The 12,528-nt window shown below is 46.0% G+C and overlaps 1 protein-coding gene across 2 annotated transcripts in view; it reads right to left on the reverse strand.

Annotated features, from left to right (window-relative positions):
* Positions 1-5,964, reverse strand: part of CAMK1D (calcium/calmodulin dependent protein kinase ID) — a 488,361-nt gene extending 482,397 nt beyond the window's left edge. For both annotated transcript variants that reach the window (XM_066384571.1, XM_066384569.1), the window contains exon 1: positions 5,186-5,964. In XM_066384571.1, coding sequence (XP_066240668.1) covers positions 5,186-5,277 — 92 coding nt within the window. In that variant the 5' untranslated portion in view covers positions 5,278-5,964. The remainder of the gene's footprint in view (positions 1-5,185) is intronic.
* Positions 5,965-12,528: the final 6,564 nt, after the last annotated feature.

Below are 12,528 nucleotides of genomic sequence, written 5' to 3' on the forward strand. Positions count from 1 at the left end.
AAGGACTCCCCATTCCGATTTATTTTTCTCCCTGATGTATATACTATATAAAACACTCCAAGTTTTACTTATTCACACTTTTTATTTCCTGACTATCTTGCCAGAATGTAAGCTCCAGGAAAGCGGGCATTTTTATCTGTGTGTTCACTGATAAACAGCTCTACCTGGTGCCTAAAATATAGCAGGTATTTAATAGAAATTCCTCAATGTATAAGAGGTTGAATTGATATGATGCCTCGAAGAAGAAAGCAGAAGAAGAAGAAGAAGAAGAAGAAGAAGAAGAAGAAGGAGGAGGAGGAGGAGGAGGAGGAGGAGGAGGAGGAGGAGGGGGGGGGGGAGGAGGAGGAGAAGGAGGAGGAGGAAGGAGGGAAGAAGGAGGAGGAGGAAAAGGAGGAGGAAGAGGAAGAGGAGGAAGAAGAGGAGGAGGAAGAGAAGGAGGAAGAAGAGGACAAGGAGAAAAAGGAGGAGGAGGAGATGAAGAGGAGGAGACAAGGAGGAGAAGATGAGGAGGAGGAGGAGGAAAAGAAGAAGGAGGAAAAGGACAAGGAGAAAGAAGAAGAGGAATAAGACTGAGAAATGCAAGCTTCTAACAAATATTACAGCTGGGATACCCTTGAGTAGAGAAATCTAGGGACTCCCCACCCCTATTTTCCTCTTGGTAATATGCTTCCAAATACTTCTCCGAGACTCTAAAAGAGTAATCCCATAATAAATACTATAAATATTTAAGAATTCAGGCAGTCAAATATACAAACCACCTCAAGTAGTTTTACATCCCCCTTTTCTCCCTCTAAATACAGCCCAGGAAAGAACAGTGAGTTCATTTTCCACCTGGGCCTTCAGATAAATCAATCATCTTTGTCCCCAACAGTTGTATTGAAAGAGCACTTCAGAATAAGAAGTGTAAGTATAACACTGTGGGAAAGATAATGCTTGCCCCCCTCCCAGAAAGTTCTATTTATACCCTTCCTAAAGCAGCATCCAGCAGCCTCTCATTTAATGAAAAAGGGAACACACTATACTACTGATGTCAGCAGGATCAGAATTCTTATACTAGGCTGTCTCACTCAGCTACTAGCTTGGGCATAAAACTGTCCCTCTCACCAGGAATCCACCGCACCTGGCCATGCACGATGGCTCCTGAAGAAACGATAACAAGTGCCTTCCATATACAGACGAGCCTTCAAATCTCAGTGTTGTCAGAGTACTTGAAAACCATCTCACCTTCCCTGTCCCCCTGATTTTAGAGATGAGGAGCTGGGCAAATGACCAATCAACCCACAGGCCACACACCCATTAGTGGCTGAGCCAGACCAGCAACCAAGGCTCACACCCTATAGGATGCCTGCTCCAGCCCCTACAGACAGCAATTACTTCCACGTGAAATGTTAAATCTGTAAGAAAACCATGTATTATACCACACAGGGATGAATATCTATTGCTAGGACGTGCCAGTTCCTATACTCCAGGGGAAATGAGGTCTATTGGGAAACTCCTTCTGCATCGTACCAAGTATTAAAGCCTTATCTAGTCAGATGCCGTTCAGGGCAGGGAAATTACAGAAGAGACTTCATGAGTCTGGGGTACTTCCTGGACACCATGCCAAAGCCTTCTTCCCATATGTATACTTCCCCAAATGGCATGTTTTCATTTCCTTGTTTCAGAAGTTGTAGAAGACATCCATAGTAAAGGTGGCCTGAAGAACCTCAACAAACATGCCAGCAGAAAAGTTTACTGCTCCTAGTTTGCTGGTACACAGCATTTATCTGCTCTCACAGTGTGCCAAGAATCTGACACCATGTCACTGATTAATAAATAGCAATTATTTATTGTAAGTAATTACCACTTTGTCAAAAGATAAGGTTAGGTTCCAGGATATTCACTCTCAAAAGAAGCCACACTGCAGCCCATGGATTAAGTAAAAAGTCTGTCCTGAGTGAGGCCTGACTCAGAGGTGTGTCTGCTAACCCAGGCTCCAACCACAAGGACGGTCTTTTCCCCTATGCTGTCCTTTGCTTCCTCCGCCTCTTTTCCCATCCTCTTGGACCAGCCTTCACTCCTATTTGGCCCTCCCCTCCAGCAAGGTCCCTCTGACCACAAAGACTAAACAGACCCTTAAGCTTCAGCAATAAGTGTTCTGCTCTGCAAAGAAAAGTACCTGAATCAGGCGGCCAAATATCAAATGACAGTTCTGAGTAGTACTCATCAGGCTTTTACGATGCTTTATTTGAAAAGCATTTTAACACTGAAAGCTGAGAGTCTGGCTCCTGGCAGGGCTTTCCTGCCTTAGAATCTTAAGGACATATGGTGAAGGGTGACAAATAGAACAATTGGGCTGCAGAGTACCTAGGAAATAAATCCCAATCATAATTATTGATGCCTTTGATTTAAGCTAGGTTTCATTACCCAATATCCACACTGATGGGATCGGAAATGACCACTCTATTTAGACACAGGACATGGCTCAGGGTGAAACAGGCATCCTGAACTTCAGACCACTTCTAGAAAGTCCAAAGAGACAATGTTGATAACCCAAAAGCTTTGAAATGCTACAGATTTAGATAAGACGTTACCCTGCAATTATGTTTTCTTTACATTAATATTAGTATTAGCTTGCCAAATGCTAAAATTAAGTCGCACTGTTATTAAACACTTACCATTACATAATTTACAAAGTGTTTCAACCCCATATGGATAATCATGAGTTGTTCTGCCTAGATTCAAATATCAGCTCTACCACTTAATAACTAGCTCATATTTGGCAGGTCATTTACTTTCTCTTTCCTCAATTTTCCAATCTGTCAACTGGGGATAATAGTAAATACCTACCTCATATGGTTATTATGACAATGAGTTGATACATGTAAGCACTTAGAATGATGCCTGCTACTCAGTATTCATTTGATAAAGTTGCCCACCGGACCTGTGGTGGCACAGTGAATAAAATGTTGACCTGGAATGCTGAAGTCTCCAGTTCAAAACTCTGGGCTTGCCTGGTCAAGACACATACGGGAAGCAATTGTTATGAGTTGATGATTCCCACTTCTTCCCCATCTTTCTCTCTCTCTCTCTCTTCTTTCTAAAAATCAGTAAGTAAAATCTTTTTAAAAAAAAAAAAAAGTCACCCGTGATTACTATTATTATCATTATGTCATTGAGCAAAAAACATTTTGATCATTTTATTGTTTGTTTCGTTCTTCTGGAACTCCTGCCAGCTCTACAGGACCTCTATGGGAAGCTCCTTTTCAAAAGCTCTTTTTAAGACAGCAAGCAAAGCGTTGGGACCCCAAAAAAGACCCATACCCAAGCTCACAGGGAACATGGCCAGAGTCCAAAAGGTTATTCTTCAGAGCGCTACACTCTCTCTGGCACCTGAAATGAAATCCCATCTTTCCCAGAGTGGAAACCACCGCAGTCATCCCCAAGCCACAGCTCAGTGAGCCTCAGAGCCCACAGCTGCAGAGGTGTGGCTGCAGGGTTCTCCCTGAAAGCAGGAGTCACTTAGGGGACACTGCATCAGTCTGCCTGGAGGCCGGAGGCAGAGTGACCAATATGAGAGTTTCAGGTGGAAACATACCATGCAAAGAGATGCATTCTCACATGAAGAGACTCTACTGTCTCCAGTCAGTCCCCTGAATCACAGTCATATAATTGGTGTAGGGATCACAAGTAAAGGCTCACTTCTAGTTTCTCAGTAACCTGAGCATCTCAGAGTTACAACCTCAAACCCAAATAAACCTCAATGGCAATTTTCAAAAGTTCTCTCCAAAACTCACTCCTTAGCTGGACATGCTGAGAGGTGGCCTCAAACCCCTCCTTATGAACAGGCTAAGTCTTCTGTTTTCACTGCAACAAAGATAGAAAGGGAGACCCTCAGAGGCACTCCCTGAAGAAAAGCACAAATGCTGGAGGCCCTATTCACCAGGGCAGCATGTGCTTTCCCAGCAATCAGAGCGTGAATGGGACGCCACCTTCACAACTTCACTCTGGGGGACCCACTGCAGATATGGGGGTGGGGGCAGCAGGGAAAATGACCAAACAACTGCAGTGGGCCCTGGGTGTGGAGCAGAAGGTAATCTGGGTTTGAAAATATTGTTCTGGGAAAGCAAACAAAAATACAGGTAAAGGGAAAAAAGGAAGGAAAGGAAGAGCACACGGATTTGTCCAACGAAACACCTCCTGTTCCTCTTCCCAGCCTAATCAACACCTCCATGAATCCCTGCAAAATGTCCAGTTCCTGTAGCACCTGTGTGTTAATTAGATACTGACAGATACCCATCAGCAACAGATACTGATCACATGAGAGGAGAAAATCACTTGAACTTCAGATTCACTCAGCAGTGCCTGATTCTCTTTCACTATCGGCCTCCCCACCTATGCTCCGCGCTCAAAACAAAACAACAAAAAACCAAAAACCAACTCCTGGGCAGAAAGGGAACAGCAGCTGAACACAGCGCCACATGCTTGCTCCTTCTGATTATTTCTTTCTTGAGACGCAGCCATCAACATCGGACTAAATACAGCCCTGGAGAGAAACGCCTGCACAGCGACACTGACAGACCTTCCCTCCGTGACATGCACCCCAGGGTGTGCGGCTGAGCCTCTGAGAAATGGACACACTCTCAGCTGAGGCGCTGCCCACACATGACCCTGCACACTGCGAAATTCTTCCCTTCCACGAATCGTGGCCATCCAAAGTCTTGCCTACACCTGGTACGTGCAAAATGCCAATTCTGTAAGAATACATATAGAACAAAATGGGAATGACCAAAATCTTATTTTCTCGTGACCACATCTCTCGTTCACACGGTGCGCCCCTACACCCGGTGAGTAAACGCTCACAGCCAGTAAAACAGAAAATCCACTATCTCAGCCCACAGTCACGCGTGGGGAGAAAGAAGTCAAGAGGACGGCGGTGTCAGGGGAAGTGTAAAGTCACCGGTCGGCGGGGTCTGTCCTTCTAAAGTCCAGAGCTCCCCCGCCCAGGAGCCGTGCCCACCTGCTCCCAGGGTCGCAGACCTACGCGTTGGGGGCGCGGGGTGCTCGGCATGGCTTATAGAGCCTACAATGAGGACGTGGCGACCCACGGTTCCTGCGGCGGGGACGACGGTATTGGCGACAGCGGAGCCGCCTAAGCCCCTGCAGCCGCAGCCCCCTCCAAGCTCTTTTCCCCGGTCTCACTTACGTTCCGAGGGTCTCCTTGAACTCGAAAATTTTCTTGATGTCCTCCGCTTGCTTTTTCCAGGAGGAGCTGCTCTCGCAGTTCTCTCGGGCCATGGCAGACGAGGACGGCGTGCACGCGGAGCGGGCGGCGGCGAGGCCGGGCACGAGTCCCGGCGGGCGCGCTGAGGAGGGGGCGCCCGGCGGCGGCGGGGACGCAGGGCCGGCGGCGCGGGCCCGGACTGTCCCGGAAGGCCGGGCAGGCGACGCAGGGATGCTTGACGCGGGAGCCGGAGGAGCCTTGCTGCTGCGGCAGAGCTTCCTCTTCTGCAGTTTCCTCTTTCACTCTCGCCGCCGCCGCGGTCCCTCCCTGGCTCGTATTTCTGCTTGTCTCAGGCACAGACTTCCTGCCGCCGCCGCCGCCGCCTCTCCCCGGCTTCTCTGCCGCAGATTGCCAGCCTCACTTTCTGCTACTTTCTTGCCTCGGTTCTCCGCCTCCCCGCCGCCCGCCTGCACCCTCCTCCTCCTCCAGCTGCGGGTTCCCCGCCCTCCCCGCGCGCTCTGCCGTCCCCCGCCTCCCGCGCGCCTCCGCCTTCGGGGATGTCCTGCGTCCCGGGAGCTGTCAGCTGCCGGGCCACCCTCCTGGCCGCCGCGCGCGCCCTGGAGCCTGAGAGAGGGCAGGTGTGGGGACACGAGCAGGTGTGCGGCGCTGAGGCGCGTGCGGGAGGAACCAAACCCCTGGGGTGATTTATTAATTCTGCAAAGTCAAGTCTGGGGGCGCGAGGGCTTTCCTCCCCGGCGGCTGGCTGGGGCGCCTCAGCGTCGCGCTCGGCTGCAGCCGGCGGGGCGGGGCGGGGGCGGGGGCGGCGACGCGAGGCCGCAGGGATGCTGGGCGTCCTCTCCTAGTCCCAAGCACTGGCCGGTGGGATCCGGAGCTGCGCCGGCCCGAGGGCGGGGGCCGGTTGTTATGGTGACCGAGGCGGCGGCCGGGATGCGAGCGGAGGTGTACACTGACTTGGCCCCGCGGCGCCCGCTTGGGCTAGCGCTCCTCAGCTTGTTAGTCCCTCCCGACTGGGCGACTAGAGCTAATTCGCATTGCACCAAAATCGGCGCTAGCGCCCTACTGGGGCTCGTGGCGACGAGAAAGCTTGGGAGCTTAGGGACTGGGGATGCGCAGGACGTGTTTTCCCTTTAGGAGCAAAATTCCCAGCGTTATTTGGCTGCTGGGAGGCGGTTGGATTGGAGGGAGTTGTTTCGGTCCCGGCTTCGTGCGCCTCTCGGGCTGCTCCGGCCCCGGGCGAGAGCGGCCAGCGCATCTGGGACTGCCCTGCGCTCCGGCTCGCCCGCCCGCTCCCCTTCTCCCCCCCCCCCCCCCCCGGTTTCTTCCTATCTCCTCCCGCCGCTCTGCGGCCTCGCAAACCCAGAGACTTAGTAGAAAGCGAATGTCTGCCCCACACCCTCCTTAGTCCCACCCGGCTTAGTAGGGTACCCAGGTGGTAGGACATGGCCATGGAACCATCCTTTCTAACGGGCTAGGGAAACAAACCTAGAGTTCCCTCTGGCCTTCTTCTCGGAGTTGTATTTTGCTCCCCTGTCTCCCTGTCAGAGGGCATGCGTGTACGGATACCCCGGTCCCAACCTGCAGGGGCTGCCTCTTGTTCCAGGAAATTATAGCCTTCCCTGTATCAAGACGATCATTTCCCCTAGAGCCCCCCTAGGCTGGATTGGGTAAACAATCCTGGCTTTTGATGGGAGACAGGAGACACCTGTCCCATTTTCCCAGTACTGTTCCAATTTCGCTGTAAAAGGGGCGGTGTTCTCTCTGAAAAGGAAACTTCATCCAGTACCTTCTGCCTGGTTCTAACAATCTGAATGCAGGCTAATTGCTCTTGTGAAACAGCCTGGACCCGCATGGGTCCCCCAACTGCTTCCCTGATCCCAAGGTGGTCAGACGATAACCTGGCCCTCATCCCCCCCACACCTCCATGCTGGGCCGTCTTTCAGAGGCTGTTAGCTTAAGACTCTTCAGGCTGAGGACAGCAAATAGGGGATTACTTGGAGTTGGAAACACAGACTGAATTGACACATGAACGTTCCAAGACAGATGGCTGAGGAACCTCTCTCAAAGTCAAGGCACATCACCCAAACCCAAGGCTAACAGCACCTCCCTCAATAAGATACATATTTGGAGAACTATAATATCTCTGATTTGGGTTAAATGTTAAGTGTGAAGAGTAGAAACCAGGCATAACTGAAATCCCAGTTGGCACCTCCTATGCCCTACCATAAGCATTTTCTATTTTTTTTCTCCTTCCCTTTGCCCCACTTCTACTTACTCAGTTCTTTCCTCTCTATTTACCCCCTTGCTCCTTGCTTAAGAATCAGTGTTTAGGACTTATAAGTCAGTGTTGTTGTTGTTGAAATGAGAGGAGAGGAGACAGTGAGACAGACTCCTATATGTGCCCCAACCAGGATCCACCCACACACACACACCTGCCAGGGCTTGCCGATGCTGAAATCAACAGAGCTATTTTTAGCACCTGAGGTTGATAACACTGAGACAACTTAGCTAGCCTCAGCACTGGGGGCCAACACCGGAACATATCGAGCCACTGGCTGCCAGAGAAAAAGAGAGAAAGAAAAGGGGAGAGGGAGGGGAAAAGAAGCAAATGGTCACTTCTCTTGTGTATCCTGATCAAACCCTGGCTGTCTATAATACACCCGGCAGACACGCTATCCACTGAGCCAGCCGGCCAAGGCCTGTTGTTTTTAACATGATGAAAAGCTTATCCCGAATATCACTAATCTTTGAAATTTTAAGAATTCTTAGGACCAGGCTCTGACTGGGTCACTCAATTGGTTAGAGTATCAACGAGATACAGCAAGATTACAGATTCAATCCCCAATCAGGGCACATACAAAAATCAACCAATGAATGCATAAATAAGTGGAAGAAATTGATGTTTCTCTCTCTCTCCCTTCCCTTCTCTCTCTAAAAATAAATAAATCAAGAAAGATAAATAAATAAATAAGTGGTCCAAAAACATATTATTCAAAAATATTTTATTAGGTGACCTCATATAGATAACACCCTACTTGAAAAATTTGCTTAACTCTCAACCAGAATTCTTACATGGAAAACATTATTAAAAGTTTCCCATGAAATAGACTGAAAACACTTTGATGTTAGAGGCTTCTTGTCCAAATGCTGCAAATGTTTTGGCATCTTAAACTGTGAGCTTAGTTCCTTGAGAACATTATGCTAAGTGAAATAAGTAAATCAGAAAAAGCTAAGAACTAGATGACTCCACACATAGGTGGGATATAAAAATGGGATTCATGGACACATAAATGAAGTGGTAACCAGGGGGAGAGAACAAAGGGGAGTAAAAGAAGGATAAATATATGGTGACAGAAAATGATTTGACTTTGGGTGATAAGCACACAACACAATCAACAGTTCAAATGCTATAGCGATGTTTACCTGAAACCTATATACCTTTATTGATCAATGTCAGCCCATTAAATTTAATTTCTAAATTTAAAAAAAGATAGTTACTTGAACATATTTCCTATATACCAATGATTAACATAAGTCATTGTCATCGTACACTACAATAGCACCTAGGAAAAGCATACCTGAATGAGGAATCACGTAGAACTGACACCTTTTTAAAAAGCAGGCTGTCAAAGAGTCAAGGTTGAGAAGAGGGACTCAACATGGCCATTTCATATCTCTATTCAAAGAAATAAAGACTAAAAAAACCGTTAGTCATAATTTTGGGTCATAAAAAAACCGGAGTGTGATCCAAGGAAAATCCCCGCTAACCTGGAAAAGGTCTAAAGGCCCACTTGTTAACATGAGCCTCTTACAAATAGCTCTTCATGGAAGAACGCATCTAGTTCATGGGATAAAAAACCAAGGTGGAACCAGAACAGTGTCTACACTAAATTTCTACGATTAAAAAAAAAAGTGTAAAGAAATAGGAAAAACAAATGGCAGTGAATAATCAATACAAGGAAAATTTTCTAGTGCCCTGGCTGATGGCACTATGCTTACAGCAATGCCCTGGAGCATGAATGGCACCAGCTGGACCCCGAGGTCACTCGCACATCCAGAGGATGCCGGTTCAAGCCCCAGTCAGGGCACATATGAAAAGCAGTCAGTGGCATAACTAAGTAAAATGAGTTGATGTTTTCTCTCTCTTCCTCCCTCCCTCTCCCTCTCTCTCCCCCTGCATTCTTCTCTCTCAAAAAAGTAAAATAAAATATGGTCAAACTAATGGAACAGACTATCATATTAGAAAAATAATTACTAGAGAATAGGTAAAATTTACATTCAAATACATAATTTACAAAAAAACCAAACTTGTATAAAACAAGATCTTAAAGCAAAGATGCACCTGACCTGTGGCACAGTGGATAGAACATCGACATGGAATGCTGAGGTGGCCAGTTTAAAACCCTGGGCTTTCCTGGCCAGGGCACATATGAGAAGCAACCACCATAAGTTGATGCTTCCCACTCCTTTCCCCTCCCCCTGCTCTCTCTAAAATCAATAAATAAAATATATATTTTTTTTTAAAAAGATGCATTTGCTCAGGAAATATAGGTCAAGACAACAGAAGAAATTAAAACATGAGCTGGAGGAGCTCAGGAAACAAGCAGGAACAAAACAACCGTAGATATAGACTGCATTGGAAATGCACAAGGAAAACTTCTAAAAACCTGTAAAACATCCAAGGACCACTCCTGAAGCAAGACAGAGGACAAAACAACCCTCATTTCTACAGGTTCCACATCCTTAGATTCAACCCACCTCATATCAAAAATATATTTTTAAAAAAGTTATCTTGTTGCTGACATATACTGTGTGGTTAGGCCTATTCAGAATGCCTCCGTACGGAAAAGTACAGAGTTCTTCTCTTGTCTTTATTTCCCAAACAATATGGTATAAAAACTCTTAATACAGCATTTATATTGTATTAGGTATTATAAGTAAACTGAGAAGGCAGGAGAAATGTATGTAGGTTATAGGCAAATACTGTACCATTTTATATAAGGGACTTGAGCGTCTGCAGCTCTTGGTATCCATGGGGGGTCCTGGAACCAATCCCCCCAAATACAGAGGAACAACTGTAGTGGGAAAATAAAATGGAAACAAAGATTTGCTATAAAATTATATAAAACGCAGAGAAAGTTCAATATATTCATAAATATATTGGAACAAAAAAAATATTGAAAGATGTTATTCAAAAAGCTTTTCAGAATTAAAGAAAGACTTTACCAATTGCAACAGCGCATCATGTGTCAGCTATAGACTGAAGGAGCACATTGTGTATCAGAAAATATATGGATGATCCTTATCAAGACATATCCTAATAACAGTGGTTATTTTCTAAGATATAATTATTTGGTTTTCTCAGAAAAAAAAAATTAGTCACATGTATTGTGACAAAAAAATAGATCAGCCTGTCACAGATTTCTCTAGTCACGGTCAGTGAGAAGAGATATGTTTATAAAGTCCCAAAGGAAACCAAATGGTGCCTGACCAAGCAGTGGCACAGTGGATAGGGTGTCGGACTGGGACCTGGAGGACCCAGGTTCAAAACCCCAAGGTCGCCAGCTTGAGTATGGGTTCATCTGGTTTGAGCAAGGCTCACCAGCTTGAGCCCAAGGTTGCTGCCTTGAGTAAGGGGTTACTCGGTCAGCTGTAGCCCCACTGTCAAGGCACATATGAGGAAGCTATCAATGAACAACTAAAGTGCCACAACAAAAAAATGATGCTTCTCATCTCTCTCTCCCTTCTTGTCTGTCTGTCCCTATCTATCCCTCTCTCTGTCTCTGTCAAAAAAGGGAACCAAATTGTATAATAATATCTAACACTTACTAGGCCTTGTTCTAAGGGATTTACCATATTTATTAATCCTCACGTCAAGTCTATGAAGTAGGTAATATTATTCCCATTTTATCGAGGAGGAAACCAAGACTTAGAAAGGTTAAATTACACAGCCCTGGTCACCCCGCATGAGTGAATGAAGCCAAGCAGCTGCTGCAGAGCCCTGTCCTTCACTACTGCGCTGTGATCCTCCCAGTGTCAGTCAAATACAGGGATCACATAAACGCTGAGACATTGTCACTGGAAGGAGGAGGAGTGGATTTTGAGCAGGCAAACGTGATAAATGTCCACCATGGTATAAAAATCATCTTTTTAATAAAGGAAAAAAGGAGTGCTGACAGTTGTTCAAAACTAAAACAGGAGAATCACATGACTGCTACATCCACAAGTATATCTTTTGGGGGGTGGGTGATTATTGGAGTTTTGGGTTTAATTATTTTCAAACCTCAAGCAACCATGCCCCATTGGATATTTACTTAGTGGACATTAGTCTTTAACTTCCTACCTCAGACCTGAAACAAGTGTGAGATTTTCCAAGACTCAGATTTTACTGCTCTTAACAACTGACGTTGAAACACAATTTTTCCAGTTTGTATTAGAATTAAGAGTCTATTCTTCACTCAAGGAAGTGTATTTGGCAATATATACAGGTGCATTTATAAAGTTAAGGACACTAAAAACAGGAAATATGCCATCTCTTATATGGGGAACTAGGCCTAAATAAAAATGGGACCTCCCTTGATTTTTTACCCAGAACAGGATCTATAACAGACATTGAAATCTAATCTCACCTACTAATATTTTAACTTAATAGTACATTCAAAACAAATGAAGGAAGTATATTTGATGCTGTTCATAAATAAATGTACAAAAGTTGAGGGCATTGAATCCATAAAATGCTGCCCATACATAGAGCCAGGCCTATAAGCAACCAACCACAATGGGCTCAAAAAATTTCCCATGAAATGTAATATTCTCCAAATTCCCGTATCTTTAAAAAATCTTTTCCTGTAGCCTAACCAGCAGTGGCACAGAGGATAGAACGTCGACCTGAGATACGGAGGTCCCAGGGTTGAAACCCTGAGGTCACCGGCTTGAGCGTGGGCTCATCTGGCTTGAGAGCAGGCTCACCAGCTTGAGCGCGGGGTTGCCGACTTGAGCATGGGATCATAGCCCTGATCCCAAGGTCACTGGCTTGAGCAAGGGGTTATTGGCTCCGCTGGGGCCCCTGATCAAGCCACATATAAGAAGCAATCAATGAACAACTAAGGTGCCGCAACTATGAGTTGATGCTTTTCATCTCTCTCCCTTCCTGTCTCTTTCTCTTAAAAAAAAAATGAAAAAAATCTTTTCCTATAGAGATAGTAATTATCAAAAGATGGGAGCCTGATTGTAAGATGTTCTTTCTTTATTTTTAGCTAATTAAACCACAAACATTTTTTAAATATAAACAGCTAGTTAAATACTGT

The sequence above is a fragment of the Saccopteryx leptura genome, chromosome 5 (genome assembly GCF_036850995.1).
Source record: "Saccopteryx leptura isolate mSacLep1 chromosome 5, mSacLep1_pri_phased_curated, whole genome shotgun sequence".
Lineage (NCBI taxonomy): Eukaryota > Metazoa > Chordata > Mammalia > Chiroptera > Emballonuridae > Saccopteryx > Saccopteryx leptura.